The following is a 17606-nucleotide window of genomic DNA, read 5'->3' as shown; positions in this document are numbered from 1 at the left end:
AAACACATCAGGCCAAGTTTGTAAAGTTATTTAAAATGGCTCTGAGTTTGCCTTTGTTAGCCCAGTGCTTGAGATACAAACTGCACTGGAATTCTGAAGACAGAGAGTTACCACTGCTACTAAACTTGCAGCTTCTCTACACTGCTGCCACTTCTCTTTTAAACCCATTACCTTAAAGGGATATAAGCATTATTTTTAGCATTTAACTCAGCATGAGTGATACAATACTTCTGGCCCCAGAGTCTTCAAACCTAATAGAAATATGATTTGCACAATGCAAGACCCACTGAAGGTGTTAAACTGAAATAATTATTCTATTTTTGCCTGGATTCTTCAGAATTGCAATTCGTTATATCATCCTTTTTTGTACATGATGCAATATAGAAAAAGGAGTCCAAGCCATCTCCCATTCAGTCATTTCTTCCAAGAGGAAATTCCACATCCAGTTTGCATTCAGTTAAAGAAACAAACATCTCATACACTCGTTCTGCTTTGAAATAGTTCCTCCTTGTTTGAAATCTGAGCTGTTAAATGTTCTAGCACTGGAAGCGTTTTTACATTTTTGTTGTAGTTGTGCTGGTCAGAGGAACAAACACAGGTTGCTCAGTTTCCCAACACTTGCTCAGACTCCCAGACTGCTGAAAATGTGCCTCTTGATGCTTTAGCAAGACAGTAGCCCATTCTTTCATGGTGAATTATATTTTTGCTGACAAACTTTACATCGAGGATTACATTCCTGCAAGAACAGAGCGTGTCTTTATGTGTGTGTCTCTCTGGGGAGCTGAGCAGGACACACAGCCCAGCTCCACACCATTCCCTGCCCCAGGCTGTGCTGGAAGGGGCTCTGCAGGACATGGGCCTGGCAATGGAGTCACTGGAAACGTGTCCCAGATGATGCAGGGAGCTGGAGGTGTTGGTGAGTTGTGGTGGTGACACAGAACTTGTGCTTGGAGCTGAGCAGCACCAGGGGCTGCTTTTTAGCCACCCAAGGCTCTCATCCTCAGCTCTCTCCCCTTCTGCTCCAGCAGTGATGTGGCAGGAAAAGATGGCCCAGGGGAGAACTTAGTGCTCTCCACAACCACCTCAGAGCAGGCTGTGTTGAGGTGAGGGTCAGGCTCTTCTCCCAGACAACCAGGGATAGCACAAGGGAGGTTCAAGTTGGATGTTAAGAAAATGTTCATCACTGAAAGAGTGGTTAAGCATTGGAACAGGCTCTCCAGGGAAGTGGTGGAGTCACCATCCCTGGAAGTGCTCAAAACCCAAGCAGATGTGGCACTCAATGCTAGGGTTTAGTGGGCAAGGTGGTGTTTGGTGAAAGGTTGGACTTGACCTTGGAGGTCTTTCCCAACCTTAGTAATTCTTTAGTTCTGTACAGTCCAAGGCTACATTTTTTGAGTTCCTTTCCTTCAGTTGTCCTTTGAACTCTTCTAAGATAAAATTGAGGAGGCAAGGTTATATAGCAGGAGCAATTCTCCACAGAATTTTTATGGATTTTTATTTCCAGTTTTACTTAATTATTTCTTATTTCACGTGTCTCAAATTCTGTCCTGACTGAAGTTCTGTATTTGGAGCCAATAGCACAGAATGGTTCAGGGCTCCCAGTTTCATTTTTTTGACTATTCTTCATTTCTCTGGTGTTGTATCAAGAAAGGTGGAATTACAAGCCAGACACACAAGCTCCATCATTAGCTCTGACTTTCACAAGGGGCATTTTCAGCTCTGTGGGTGGAAGTTTAAATATAAAACTTCTGTCCCTCAGGCAACAATTTAGCTCATTAACCTATTATATTACCTAGCCCAATGAAAAGATTTTTAGAAGAAGAAAGACACATAGAGGCCTTGTAGCATGTTGGCTTTGCCATATTTTTTTCTTTGCAGTTACAGTAGGTGCTCTGTAAATACTAAGGCCTGTATTAATCTCAGATAACCCAGTGTAAATCCAGGGTAACTGTCTTTCATTCTTCCCTACAACCCACTGGCCACAGGCCAAGGATCTCACTCAGCACATTGGGTCACATATCAGTCTCTCTTACCTGAGGGTAAACCCAGATTAATTCAGGCACTTGAGTTTATGCAGGTTTTTGCCACTGCCCAGCAGAGCAGGATCTGACCTGGTGGGCTGTGCACAATCTTTGGGTCTTGGGTAGGAACCATCACAGATTTGTGCTCTTAGGAGAAAGCAAATTTATGGCACATCAAGCTGAGCTTCAACTAGCAGAGAAAGTAGAGGAAAAATCCATTTCTACCACTTCACATCTTGTATAACCACCTGGCACAACTTCCACTGGATTCAGAGAGATTGAACACTCCAGAAATGGAAAGCCCCAGTAAGGATCAGCTTGGCAAAGTGTAATGTTAAACAACATTCTTGTTGCCAAATAGTGTCAATAGTGATAAAGCACATCTGAAAAATCACCCAGAGCCACCTGCCCTCCCTGGGCATCAAGAGTTGCCAATTCCTTCACAGAACTTGCTGAGCCTGTGAAATGCTGGACATGGGTTCTCATCCCAGGAGGACATTAACAGTAGGGAGAGAAAAAAAGAATCTAATTTCCTGGAAGAAAAATACTGGCTTTGTGCCAGACATTGAGGTGCTTCACACTGAAGATCAGCAGTCATTCATCACAGTGGGTGGTAACAAGGATTTGTAATTGCAAATTAATTGTTTTGGCAGGATTACAAGAGGTCTTATTCTCTGAGAGATAAACCTCCAGCCTTGCAGTGCACCATAAAACATGTTGGGTTTTGGGTTTTTTTTTCCAAAAATACAATCTCCCAGTGCCAGGAAGGCATATTTTCCAAGCTCCAAATTATTGGGAACGTCAACAAAATCCTCTATGTGCCTCACTTTTAATGATTAATTCATATTACATAATAAGAAGAGTAAATCAATGACAGCTGTGGTTTGAGAGGTGTATTCAAAGCTGTTATAAATATAGAAGCAAAACTGTCCTTTGTTCTAACATTCATTACAAATTCATGGCTTGACCTGACATCGGTTTATGATAAGCTATGGACAACTTGGTCATTCTTCATAAAGGTCAGAACTAAGTTAATCTTCTTCTACCTTGGAGAAAATAACTTTTCTTGTTGGATTGAGAGAAAACTCTGCAGGAGGGATGGTAGCTTAAAACTGCAGTGGCACGTCAGAGCTGACAGACCCATCCCTGCCACTGAACAACTTTGTGATTTATGGCTGCTCACGTCCTTCAGCAGCACTGGAAGGTTGTCCACAGGCCTCACTGATGCACATCAGTTGTTCTCCAGAAGCTGATGGAGCTGGGTGGGACAGCAGAGGATCCAACAAGCTTTAGTAGTCACATTCCCTGCTTCTGTGGTCCTGGAAATGGCCAGGAGCCAGAGCATCTGTCCTAGAGCTAAGTCCTGTCCCATGGACTGCTCTGAGTTGTGGTTCCCTGTGGTTTGTGGCTCTGGCACACGATCACTGATGTGCAAACCAGAGCCTTTCTTGCCAACAGCTAGATCTCAAAGCACCCCTCCCTACAGGAGATGAGATCAAATGGCCCAAAATTGGTTTTACCAGCAAGGAACAGTCTTGGGTTTGAGCAGGGCTTCAGTAAGAATGCCACCCTTCTGCTCTGTGATTGTCTGTCCCCATGTCTGTGGAATGTCTTCAGCTCTGGGCAGAGGTGGAAATGTTGCATCATGGCACTAAAACAAGGTTGAGCCTGTGCCTGGGCTTGGGCTAAGAGCCAGCCCCAGTGGATGCAGCTCTAGTTGAGAACTGGACATGGAAAAGGAAGAGATGCTGACTGCAGAGCTGGCCATGTCCTTCCCCTGGGCACTGCAGGCTCCAGGAACCAGGTCCTGTTTGTGCCTTCCAAGCTGCTCCTTGTTTGCACAACAAATTGCACAGCTCATCTCCACTGGAGTTTCTGGGAACATCCCTGGTACAAATTATTGTGAAGGTTCTGTAGTAAAGGAGAATGAGCTGCAAGAAGATCAGATTGATCTGAACACTGAAAAAGATCAATGTTTTGTTTGAAGTGGAGCACGCTCTGCCTTGGTGTTTTTGTCTCATATTCCAACACAGCCTCCAGTGATCCTATTAACTGGAAGAGTAACTTCTCTTCTTTGATATTTTATTTAAAAGCCTGGTCCATTAAGTGCATTTTTTTGATGGAGAGTTAAAGCCTTCCACCAAGACCAGTGGATTGGAAATGAAATTCCATTGTGATTTTTTTTACTCTTGTTTTTTAAAGTGAAAAAGGAGAAAGGGTGAAAGACATGCCTGTTCAAGTATTGACATTAATTTTCTCTGAGTTTGTCTGAGATGTTACAGTGTCTAGGATCATGTTTTTGAAAATATGAGTAGTAATTCACCATTTAAATTCTGTAATACCAGTCTGAGGAGGATTTTCCCCTTGAATACCTACAGCACACAGTCTGTACTGCTGGCAGGGACTGCTGTAATTTCCCAGTCCTTTCCATACCCTTTTGAGATTTACAATGACTGCCAAGGCATTAAGGGGACAATCTCCCAGAACACCTTTAAGGAGCAATGAGCACCAGTGTGACTGACTGCAAAGAGATGAAACAGTGTTAGCTGGTGTCACACATGTCAGAGCTGGGTAGCTCCATGTCCAGAAAATGCTCAGGCGGGACTGAATGAGAGATGAACAGCCTCTTGCTGAAATTAAAAAAACCCAAGGAGTCCTTAGTTTAATTACTTTCCTTAATAGATTGCACTGGGGGAGCATTGATCATTAACTGATGAATAACTAATAGTAACTAATAATGCATTCAGTGGGGCTTCAGTTCCCAGGATGTCCTCTCAGGATAACACCTGGGGTGGGGATAGAGCTCATGTGAGCCCTGAGAGCCTGGCTCATGGCAAGCAGCTCACCGTGCTGTAGGAACAGGGATTCTCCAGCCTGGCCCAAGTTCTGTGATCCCATGGATGTCCATTACTACTGGGGCTATTTAAAATTACCTTGATTATGCCTTTTGCATTAGGTGTTTTTCACCAGCAGGTCCTTGCATTTGTCCTGCTGGAATAAGCTCTGGAGTATTTCCACTTTCTGCCACAGGTCCAGCCATGGCACAAGTGCAGTAGGTGACCTGCTAGAATATGGGCCCAGTGGGCAGCCCTGTGTCACCTCACAGCTCTGCTTGAGCCTGTTCTTCAAATCCAGTTTGAAACCTTGTGAGAAGTAAATTCTGTCTGATTGGAATATTGGATTAAATGGCATTTTCTCATCAGCACCCACCTGGGCTCCACTGCACAAGTACTTTAGGGGCACTGTCACTACCCAGAATATTCATGTGTTCAGCCTTTAATCTCTGAACTCTCTGTACACAATGGAGCTTTTCAGAATAGCAAAGCCAAGCTTAATTATGCAGTGAGACATGCTGGATGTGCTGGTCAGGTCTTGTTCCTTGGGGTCGTGCAGTTTGAAAGTACAGCTGTAGGCAGTTTGCAAAAATTGCTTCTCTTTTCCTGCTAAGATACTGTCACATCAGCCACGAGCATTTGCTGCCATAATTTATTGTTTCTTCCCATACTGAGTCAGAAGGGTATGCATTTTTTTCTTCTTGGCTAAATTAAACAAATCAGTCATTTCACAAAAGTTTCCAAATGAAAGATTGTTGTAAGCAAGACCAGATATGTTCTTTTACAGATCTGGGGTTCAAAAAGAAGGAAAAAAAAAAAAAAAAAAAAAAAAAAAAAGAAAAGAACAAGGAAGCTTGAAAAACAGCTTACAGTTTGCTTTGGGCTAATTAGATCTTATCAGTGAAAAGACAGATATTTCTTTCTTTAGCATGATGCCATGGTGAAAGTTGACCTGGTGTTTATGAAAGCATATTGCATGCTGCTTTTCAGCTAGAGCTGTGGGGTTTAAAGGAGTGATCCTCATAAAAAGCCTGATGTGAAGGTGTGTGGAGCACTGGCTCTCAGAGCACACATGTGTGTGCTATTAAGGTCCCGGGAAGGGAGCAATTACAGGACCTTTGTCATTCATCTCAGATGCTGTGTTAGAATGTTTTTAATAGGAACTTCTCTTGCTTTCTTTCTGACTTTCATAGAGGCAAGGAATAAGACCCCCGAGGGGAAAAACACTCTACCCTAACGCCTTGAATGCTTGAACTCTGAAGTCAGTAAAGCATGACTCTATCTCTCAATATTGGAGCTTTAGCCATGGTGTTATCCTTGGCTCCAGCAACTTCCAGCAAACTGGGGGCAAACCAGTATCTCTAAACATCAGATGCCTGCAGACTGATGAATAAAGAGAACACCCCATCTTGCCTGCAGCTGACTTGTGACAGTCATCTAGAACTGGATCTCCTTCTGACAGATCAGCCCTCTCTGTGCTGCAGTGTGCTCAGGATTGGCTGGAGGGATGCTGTGACCTCCTGCTTCTGCTGGGAAAAGTTTCTTAAAAAAATATTTTTACGTCTATCCCTTGGAGGTTAGAAAAGTGACATTTCTGAAGGTGTGCTGGTCTGAAATGTATCCCAGCATCCCAGGAGCCCTCAGCAATAATCCATTATCCCATTCAGTCCTGAACCTGTGTCTGTGCTGGTAAATCTGTACCTTTTGTGTCCCCATTAAGCCTCAACAAAGGGATTCTTTGGACTGTCTGTTGTGCTGCCCCACAGCAGCCCTGCCCTGGCTTAAGTCATTCTCGTTCCTCTCTCTTTCTCTGCCATCTTTTGTAGACCAGATGTTGATGAAGGCCCTGACAGATCTCAGCACTTTCTGTAAATTCATTTTATTTTAATACCTAATATTCTCCTGAGGCATTTGCTTTCAAAGCAATTAGACATCTGTCAGCACCTTTGCTAGATTTCAAGCTTTCATATCAGTATCCTAAGGTGGAAATAGCATTCCAGTTGAAAAATCATAGCTTGCTCCTAAGGTTAGAGTTTTTCAATGAGTAAATCTTCTTTAAGCTGTTGAATGCAGCTGCTGCCTTGACAATTTGTGAGTTTATTTCCTTCTGGATATCCCCACTGGCTTGCATGTTACTGCCAAGGAATGTGAATGCAGGCATTTTTGTCTTGCTTTGCCTTCCTAAGCAGTGTTTGAACTGGGAGTTACAGGGGCTCTCATTAGTTTCACTTTTTGTAGCTGTTCATTAACCACTTCAATTTTACAGTGCTGAGCAACCCTTTGATCTTTGCATGGGGTGGATTTCCAGTTTACTGTGCTTGTGTTGTCAGTTTAGGGCATTATGGTTAAATTCTGTGCATTTTGCACGTGCGTTTTGGTGATGGTGGCACCACTGGCAGGGCCTGGTGGAAGGGAAAATCCACTTCTTCCTTTGGCACCAGCATCTCTGCTCAACCCCTTGTCCCAGCCCCAGCTTCCCAGAGGAGGGACATTGCTGGGGGGTCTTCTCTGCTGGATCCAGCCCTGAAAATTGTTCTGTGGATTTGGTTCCTTGCTCCACAAACATTTGGGAATGGAGAGTCCATAGCAGCGCATTTAGCTGTCCAGAGAAGGAAAGAAGGTATTTATGAGAATTTGCTGTGCAGTTGGAGTTTGATTTTTATGCCTCTTTTAATGATGTCCTCTTCCAATAGTGCAGCATGAGTAACAATTCCCCCTTTGTATGTATTTTGTATCTATTCCTATTTCCTATTGAAATTCCTAGGAAAGAAACTATCCAAGTACCGAGCTGAAAATTTCGTCTTAAAATAAGCCAGATGTCCAACCTTCCTTTAGCTGCCAAGCCCTAAAGAGTTCAAGAAAGATGTTAAAATCTGTCTTCCTGGCTGTGAAAAACTAATTGCATAGCATAGGTGATGATCCCAGTCTCCCAGGAGAAGGAATAAAACTGCTTCAGGCAAAAGCTCTGCTGTTATTTGTCTGAGGATTGGAGCTGGCAGTGTCTGTGGAAAAAAGTTTCACTGCTTGCCCTCCTTGCTGCTTAACAAATGCAGAGACAGGAACACAGATAAAGGTGGGTGAGTGTTTGTGTGTTGGTATCTGAAAAGCTCATTCACCTTATAAAAAAATGCTGGTTTTGTCCTCTTTTCCCTTCTTTCTCCCTGTGTTCCCCCTGTTAAGAGCACAGGGAGTGCTTAAAAGCCAGAGAGGTTTCAGGCTCACTGTTGCAATCATGTGAAGGAAGCCCATGGCCTGAGTTATTTAATGCCTGTGTGATAACAGCAATTCTGTTTGCAAAATGGATGTACAATTCCCCTCCCAAAGCAAGGAGTTTGGGGAGGATTAAGATTAGTAAACCACTGTGAAGACTAAAAGTGCCACTGAATCCTGAGGATTAAAGGTTCCATTTGACTGCTGAAGTGGAAGGCCCTAATAGTTGCATTTATCAGGATGAAAATAGTTCACTTTAAATCCAGCCTGACTGGCTTCCAGGCTGGTGGAAGTCACTGAGGGCACTCAGTGCTGGGAAAGAGCTGAGGGACACACAAAACTAATGTAATGTCCAGACCTCACTGCATAAATTCAGATTGTGAAGGGGATTTACATCAGAGACTTTAATTCCTGATTTTTGGAATAGCTCACTGTAGGGCAGGAGAAGGGTTCATTCAGCATAATCCTAAATGCTATAACCATTGCTGAGGTAGTATTTGATAGTGGTCATTTTTTAATGCAAATTCAACACCTGAAAAATCTAAGTGTAAAAATATCTGTCATAAAATGGTGTGCTGAACCTAAATTGAAATAAGAAGATTGTAAAGGAAAAAACCCAGACAGCAAGGGTTTCTTGTGGTACTTCCAGACCAAAATGACCACAGCTTTGCTGTACTCACCCCCCTTGGTTGTGGAAGTGGAGCCCTGTGTGCATCCACACGTTCTGCCCTTGGTCTCACAAGCATCCACACTGCACACACAGGATTTGTGCCTGAACTTCAGTCCAACCTCAGTGATGCCCAACTCCTGAACCTCTCCAGTGTTTGGCATCTCTCTTTTGAGAATTGCCTCTCTGAGGTGATGGTGGTTTTCAGGGAGAAAGCTCCAATGCCCTGACTTTGGTGAGGAACAGCAGAGGACAGAAAACATGACCTTTTTTAACATCATTCTGTGATACCTCCTGGGCTTTCCCTCACCTCCTCCTCTCCCCCATCGTTTGCTTGTGTGTGGCTTTAGCAGAAACAGGAATCTTACCCAAGTCTTGCAAGCCATTGTTTCTTTATGTTAAATACAAGGTTATTTTATTGACTCCAGCTGCTGCACCTCCCTGTGCTCACTGTGTTTGCTTTATTAAAATTGAACAGCGTGCAAGTAGGACATTGTAAATCACAAGTGACTGGGCCAGAGGAAGAGGGAGGGAGAGGGAGGGACTCTGACTGTATGACAACAAAGAGAGCACATGAACAGGCTGGGCCCCCTGGCTAATAGCAGCCAAAACTCATGAGTACAATTTGCAATTGCTCCCAGGAGGACAGGCAAGGGCCAGACAGTTAGCAGGGATAGATGGGAGTGAAACTGGAATACCTGATGTGTTGTCTCCAGAACAGAGCTTCTCAGGGCTCTGGGCACACAGGAGCTGCCAGCCTCTGCTGGAATCCTGGGGTTTATCTGATGTCAGTGCCTGCCTGTGGAAGAAGCCTTGTTAGACCATCCAAGTCCTGGAGAAGGCTTTTAAACCAAGAACCACCGGGTCCCTCACAGAGAGGGAGGTGGAAGCTGCTGGTCCATAATTCAGCATTAAACATTTTTCAGCTTTGCCTCTTCATGACTGGTGGGAGGAATTGCATTTTTGTCTACTTGAGCCCCATGGGCATCCACAGAGAACAGTCAGAGTAGGTAGAAAGACAACAGGTTCCTTCCCTGTGCCAGGAGAGCTCCTCTGCTCACAGAAGGTGCAGAACCATCACAGACAGCGCAGCAGCCACACAGAGTGTCCCTGGCTGCCACGGTGCCCCAGCTGTGAGCCCTCGGCAGCACAGGAGCAGTGACTTTGCTGTGCTGTGCCGTGTGAGCTCAGTGTGCTCTCTCCTGCAGTGCTCCTCCACGTGCGGCAAGGGGCTGCAGTCGCGGGTGGTGCAGTGCATGCACAAGGTGACCGGGCGCCACGGCAGCGAGTGCCCCGCGCTGGCCAAGCCCGCAGCCTACAGGCAGTGCCACCAGGAGGTCTGCAACGACAGGATCAACGTCAACACCATCACCTCGCCCAGGCTCGGTGAGTCAGGGCCCTGGGGGGAAGGTGCCGGCTGCCCAGGGGCTGCAGTGATTGTCCAGGGCCAGAAATTGGGAGAGGGTCAGCCAGACTGCAGCCTAAATGTGGGTAGGTCCTGTCTGAGCCCTGCCTCAGGCTGTGCCTGGATGGAGTGCTTGGCATGGCAGAAGATGGAGCTGAGAGCAGCAGGAGCGCACAAATGGTGGCTGATTGATTGGATTGATTGATTGATCACAGGTGAGGGAGCTGGCAGGTGCATTGTTCTCCATCACAAACCCTTCCACACGCTGCCTGTGCTGCAGGGAGTGTGAAGTAGGATCATTTATTCATGGTGCCCCAAGAAAATACAAAACCCTGACAGGTGGTTTGATGGATTCATTTGCCCAGAGGGGCAAGAGAGCATCCAGCCTCTTCCTGACCCTGTGCTTTTCTGTCACTGTCCTCCTCCTCACCCTCCCTGCGTTCCTTGTGTCCCTGGCTGGGATGGAAATTTGGTGATAACCATCTGTCTCTTGAAACACCTAAGACATGCCACTAATTAAGAATGCCTCTGTTAATACATATTTGTGGGGATCTCATGATTTTCCACATTGGTTTATAAGGGGACAAAAATATAAATATACTAAATATATATTTTTCTGAACTTCAGCCATGTGTGTCCCCCTGCAGCTCCAAGAACCAAGTTGGTTTCTTTACATTTCACACATCATCACCAGTAAGATGAAGCTAAATTGAGGCATCAGCTACACTGACCCAGCCTCATGGGTGCCTCCTGTCCCCTTTTGGTAGAAGAGTTGTAAACAAGAAGAGGTTACCAGAAAGAGCAGCCTCCTCTCTCACATCTGAGCTGATCTTACAGGCTAAGAAACCTCCAACACACATGAAAACACAGAGCTGCTAAATAAAAAAGAACCATTTTCTAATAATGCTGTCCAGTATTAAATAACACTTTAACTAGGACTGGACTTCAAGCTTCTGAACTGAAATTTGTTCCCCAAAAATTTAACAGATGTTTTAAGAGAAAATAGGGAGTTTCATTCTTGCAAATGCACTCATGCTGAGGGGTTTCTGTCCTCTCTTGGTATGAGAATACTTCCCAGATATTTTAGCACTAAGAGCATAGTGGAAGGAAAACATTTCATTTGAGAAGTAAGCCCTTGATACACTGATGAGATAAGAATTCCATCCTAATTCACGTTTTAGGACAAAGCAATAAAATGCTCATGTGTTTAGAAGACTGAGCAGGCTCAAGTCCCTGCTGAAAATAATCTGCAAGCAATTTGGGATGCTTTTGTTTCTAAACCAGGCTTGGAATCACCAGAGCCAGAAACAATGATATTTGATATTAGTGGAAAGACATATCATTGAGTGTTTTGCTCTTTTTGCTTATAAACAATTCTAATTGGATTATCTTTAAACAGAATTTTCTCTTTTCTGCAATGGAAGCAAACAAAAAAAAAAAAGTCAGAAAAAGATCCCAGTAGTCTACAGACCCCATGCTGCCTTGCCCCTACTTCAGAATGGTTTTTTGTCTTGGATAACATTTCCAAAAATATCTCAGTGTGGAGTTCACCTCACCTGGCTTTTATGTCCATGTCCACTGTCTCTCATTGATGACACATTCAGAGGGATTTATCCTGTCACTTCTTTCCTGTCTTCCTTCACAACCTATGAGGGACCTTGGAACCTCTGAAACATTAGTCCTGGCCTTGTTTGTGGCTCAGTTTCTCTTATGTGAATTCTCCCATCTCAGGTTCATAAGCTCTGTCTCAGGTGTTCTTGCCAGGTGTGTGATTTATTCATCTCCATCCCCTTGTGTGCCGTGTGGAGTTCAGGGCCTTAAATCTGGGCTGCATCTTTGGGTGTTTTGTTCATCCAGGCCTGTTTGCCTCTGAGACAAAACAGGGGCAACAGGAGGAGGTTTTCACTCCCCGTTCATGTCCAGGGAAGGAAGGAAGCACTTCCAGAGCCTGAGATTTTGGCAGAGAGAACCTCACCTGCTCTCCAGCGCCGGCAGCGAGCGTGGCCCTCCCTCCCCTCGGCTGCAGGGCTTTGGTCACACCTGCAGTGCTGTTCCCTGGCTAACCTGGCAGTTTCTCCTTTCTTGTCTCCTCCCAAGCTGCCCTCACCTACAAGTGCACGGGGGACCAGTGGACAGTGTACTGCAGGGTGATCCGGGAGAAGAACCTGTGCCAGGACATGCGGTGGTACCAGCGCTGCTGCCAGACCTGCAGAGACTTTTATGCAAACAAGATGCAGCAGAAGAGTTAATGAAGCTGTGCCTCTCCTTAGAGTCTTCCAGCTGTTTGTATGGAAATCACAGACTAGTAGGTCTGAGTACTGGAACTTCATGAGTTGCTACAGCGTGGTGGATCCCAAAGCACACCTAATGAGACTTGAAACTAATCCTACAGACTGGATACCAAAGTCATCTGCTCATCCACCTTAAAAAAACACACAGAAAGGGTCATCTCAAGGAGCCAATAATTTCTGAATATTTTGACATCCTCACATTTTTCTTTAATGCTTTTTTAATATATTAAATCACCAGCCACTGGATGGCTTGCTACCATTAAAGAAAAGGACAAGAGTTGCAAAGTGATTACATTGGATAAGGTTATGGGTACCTCCATGGAGGGAGGCCTCTGGCAAAATAATTCAGCAAAGGTAGAGACATTACTTAATCTTTTAATCTTGGCTTTTATCTGTTGTTTTCAATTCCCAGCAGTTATCCCACTGCAGAGTGGGCTTGGAGGGACATGCATCAATGAAAGGCTTAGTTTAAAGAGAGGATTTTCTGTAAAAGCTCGTGAAAACTGATAGCAGAGGATGGACATCTCTGAATTTCCTACAGAAAACTCAGTATAATTATATCCAATATTCCAAGTCATATTTTTAGAGCCACTAATAGGTAGTGCTTTTCCTTCTAATTTTAAAAAACAATCCTCTCTGTCTTTTCCCCAGAATAAGAGAGTTCCTTTTATGAAATCTAATTTTTCTCGGAGCTTAATGAAATGAAAGCTTATTAACAGCCATAGATAGTTACTTTTAAACAAGAACCATTTACATGAGATGGGAGAAGCCAGAAATCATTTCATCCAGTAGAGCTCACTGAGGGATTGCTTGGCCTGAGCTCTCTCCAATTTTTAGAAATCAATCAGATAATGAGACTGTTGGTTCTTATAAGAGGACTGTGAAACTGGATAGGGTTGGAACAGAAACTGAATTTGGAAGTCTTTGTGAAAAGGATGTAGTGGGGAGCAGAGCAGGTGTTTTCTATCTCTGGGCTCTTTTACACAGCTGAGGTTATGTAGCTTTTGGAGTAATCAGAAGTAGCCAGGGATGCAAGACATTCAAAGTGTAACCTGGAGCTTGTGGGAGGCCAAGGGCTCAGACTTCCACTGCTGTCTTTGAATGCTCCCTGTGTCACTTGTGTGGTGCTGTCAGGTTTGGTGCTATAGGTTTGGTGCTGTCAGAGCACTTACAGATGCTGCACACACAATAATCTCTGCCATGTCTCTGCACTTTAAACCAGGCTCCTCTCTGTGATGTGAGACTTGAAACAGGAGCTCTGCCCAGGGCAGGCCTTGTCCCCTCCCTTGTCACACACACCAGTGTCTCCCCATCACATCTTGCTCCAACAAGCATCATTCCCTTGCCAGGGCCCAAGGCCATGGTGGAGTTTCAGCCCCCTCCTGGTGACAGGAGCAGCCCTTTGGATAATTGCAGCTTTGTGAGTACAGAGCTCTGGAACTGCGTGGGACTGTTTGACTCCTGGGAGCTGAGCACAGAGCCAAGCCCAGCTGCTCCCCCAGCCCCTGGGCCAGGCTGCCTGGCAGCTCTCACCTGGCCCCAGGTTGTCTTTGTTGCTGTTGTCTCTTTTTGTCAATGCAAGGAAGGACAAAGACTCTGAGTACCTATCATGTCTTTAAAGCAATTTTTGCTTAGTGCCATTCTTTCCATATCCAGGACCTCACTGGAATAACCTATTAGCATTTTATTAAGGGCTAAATTTTTCAAGCACAGGGAGATAATGGTCATCAACAGACTAACCCTGTGTGGGCTTCACATTTACATCTGTGCTTGTGAGTGTGCAGATGAGTGTGTGTGCACCAGGGCTGGCCTGATGCACAAGGACACATTTGCACACCTCTTTTCTTCAAGTGCCTGTCTCAAACAGATCTGCTTTCCAATGCCTCAGATGATTTTCTCTATCAGGGAAATTATTCCAGCTTGGTTTTTGTTATACTGGATTTTTTTTTTTCAATTTATAATCAGGATTAGACCTCCTTTTTCTGTTATTCCCACCCTGTTACCCAGCCCAGAGATTGTGTAAGTACTTGGCAAGTAATCAAGGGAAAATTGCTGGAGGGGGTGACAGGGTGAAGATTTAGACAAAACCAGGTGATACTCAATTAGGCAAATTAACAGGTAGAAGAACTGCTAATGAGAAAGTTCCAAGAGATCAGACAGAGCCCAGAGAACCTGGTTTATGTTCTTAACCCACAGTGGTGTTTCCCCTTTAGCCTGCAGTGACACTGGGACTGTCCTTGCTGCCTCCCTGCCCCACAGCCACCCCTGACACCCCTCACTCCGTTTGGAATTTGCTGTTTTCTTCTCATGGGCAACATTTTCTCTGTTACCTTGGCAGAATTGTGTGAATTATCATTGCTGGGAATCAAAGGTGCTTCTCCACAGCAGGAGCATTTTCCTTCTGGTGCTGATCTGTGACCCTCTCTAGGCAAAAGGTAGGACATAGGATATGAAGGATTTTAGGGTTTGTGTTTTTCAGTAATAATTCACTACAGGCCACTGGCCAGAGCAGGGTGCTAGGCTGGTTAGATCTCTGGCCTGACCCAGAACCATTTGGGTTCTGCACCCAAAGGACACTTGGGTCCGAGTTCTGGGTCCTACCTAAGGAAACAGGAGTTTACAAGGATTTTTTTCAACTGTATGAGCACTGAGAAAAAACCACCTAACTTGTTCTCACAGCTCACAGATTAGCATGCATCAGCCTTTTATTTTTTATATCAACCCCCCAACATTATGAAGAACTGATGGCACAACACAGCTCCATTTTATTCAATTCTCTTACTTCATATGGTGACAACTATCACATCACAGCCAGAAAAATAATAAGAAAAAAAAATTAATTCTGTTCAATATTCCTGCACTTCTGGTTTTTATCACTGTATAGGAGCTTCACAATGAAGTCACAGCTATGCTCTGCCCTCAGTTCCCACATTCTGGTGAAAAGAAAAGCTGTTTGTTTCAGTGTGTCTACAACAATACTTTTCTTAGTTGTTCCTAAGAGATTGATGCTCTTTTGATTACAGTGGTGGTATTTCCATATTGTAAACAATACTCTGTACTGTTACTAAAGTACTGTACATTTCTAGTTGCACAATTGTGTTATTGAGTGTAGATTCTCACTATCTCATGTATGGTGCTATTTTTTGTCGGTGGAAAAGAATCTTAGCAGTTGATTATTGCTTGATATTTTATTATAATACAGGGATATATTCTCCATGGCAATAATATCATTTAAGTTTTCTCATTACAGAGTGAAATGTATATATTTTTCCATTAGCTAATTTGCATATGTACTGTATCCATGGTAATTTTCTTCTTGGTGCTGGTTATAAATAGAAAAAGATAAAAAACAGTCAAACTGAATAGAACCAGTTGTAAATGAAAGCCAAAAAAAAAAAAAAAAGAAAAAAATATCATTCCATTTTGAACAAATTGAATATGTGGAATAATAAATTTATTTTTTCCATAACAACTTTAATAAGGTTTCTGAACTTGAAGCAAAAATACAAAGCAAACCCAAAGCATGGAAATGAAGAGAAAGGAGTGAAGCTGTAAGTGGTACATTATGCATCTGTGTAATACTGAACTGAGACTGGGATTTGGATAAATCCAAGCCAACTGTTTAATTGCTGTGGTCGGTGTAAAAGCTCATTTGGCAGTAAAATTCTGACACCTCAGAGTTCTCAGTGTGCTAAAAACCAAGAAGTGATGTGTCTTGTCCTGGTCAGGTTGCAAAATAAAGCACGGGGATGTTAACACCTGAATGATGCCTTGCCAGGTCTGTGGTCAGTGACACAAGAGTAGGAAATTCCTGTGTGGGAAGAGCTTGCCAGGCTGTGTTTGGGATATCTGTGTGTGCCTGGGCAGGCTGTGGGGAGGGGGAGCTTCTGCCTGGGGAGAGGGATGTTCTGAGGGTGCTTTTGGGGAAGGTTGTTCTTGCTGTGCCTGAGCTGGGAGGGAGCAGCAGCTCCACAGGCACCCCCTGACAATGAGCAGTGCTGAGCATGTGGAAATTTATACTGGAGCAAAACAATCCCATCCATTGGGAAGGTACTGCATAACCTAGCTGCACTCTCCCCTAGTGTGAAATAAACAGAATTACTTCAGTGCCACGTGTTTTGGATGTCTTTGTTGTAGGCACTGGCCAGAATGTTTGTGCTGTTAGCTGCCCCCAGCAGGGTGAAGGTTGTTTCTGCAGTCAGATACACCTGTAGGATCCTCTCCCAGCCTGCCTTACAGAGATGCCATCATCTGTATCCCACTCCAGCTCAATTCTTGTTAAAAGGGCACTTGGAGGTGGGAGCAGCATCTTTCTAAAGCAGCCTTAAAACCCAGGAACATGGTGGAGTGGTGGACTTGGCACTGCTGGGCTGGACTTGGTGATCTTAAAGGTCTTTTCCCACCCAAAAAATTCTATGATTTTATAACAAACCAAAGCAGAGTTGGTGTGAGAGCCCTCCTCCCACAATGACTTCCAGAAATGGAGTTTATACTTTAATAGCAGAGCTCATTTCCTGATCTCACATGGCATTCATGGCACAGCACTGATGGGCTTCTGAGGCAGCCTTGGGAGATCAGCCCAGTGCCAGCCTGCACAGGACCCTTCACAGCAGCACTGCAGAGCCTCCATCCAAGTGTGCTGTGCATTAACACATCATCCTGTTTGTGCCTTGCCTGCAGTCAACATCTGATTGCAATTGTTGACCTGTTTGAACAATAAAACCTAGCTCTGAGCCTGGGGAAGCCAAAGGGCTTTGCATTAAGCTGGGCTATGGCAGTGGGTGGGAGGGGTGTAAGGAATGCTGTCATACATTTGGCTTGAAATGTTCCTGGTATGTGCCAATACCTCTGCTAGAAATCCAGCAGGATTATATACTTACTTTGCCTATTTTGCATGTAGCCATTTGCTGTTTCTCTCATTCCTAATCCCCATTTCTACCCAAGCCATTGCCCTTCCCTGTGAGCTCAGTTGTGGTTTTTTTTATTTAAGACACCTCAGCCAAGGTCACTAAAGGCAGTGGGGTCAGAGGGCTCTGGTGCTGTGGCACAGAATGATCAGGAGGAAAGCAAAATCCCTTCTCCCCTCCTTGGAGGTCACTTCTGCCTCCAGCAACTCCACGTGCTCCCTTCACTCTCCTGGTGTCCATGGCAGCCTCAGCTGTCTCTTGCAGCAAGCTG

General features: G+C 44.5%; 1 protein-coding gene across 1 annotated transcript in view; it reads left to right on the top strand.

Annotated features, from left to right (window-relative positions):
- ADAMTS17 (ADAM metallopeptidase with thrombospondin type 1 motif 17) overlaps positions 1 to 12386 on the top strand; it is a 151548-nt gene extending 139162 nt beyond the window's left edge. The window contains exons 23-24 of the mRNA XM_058811469.1: positions 9941 to 10118; positions 12235 to 12386. Of these exons, the coding sequence (XP_058667452.1) occupies positions 9941 to 10118; positions 12235 to 12386 (330 nt within the window). The remainder of the gene's footprint in view (positions 1 to 9940; positions 10119 to 12234) is intronic.
- The last annotated feature ends 5220 nt before the right edge of the window (positions 12387 to 17606 follow it).

Source organism: Ammospiza caudacuta, chromosome 10 (assembly GCF_027887145.1).
Source record: "Ammospiza caudacuta isolate bAmmCau1 chromosome 10, bAmmCau1.pri, whole genome shotgun sequence".
NCBI classification, from domain to species: Eukaryota; Metazoa; Chordata; class Aves; order Passeriformes; family Passerellidae; genus Ammospiza; species Ammospiza caudacuta.
Note: the sequence above shows the minus strand (reverse complement) of the source record. Positions and strands in the feature narration are given on the sequence as shown.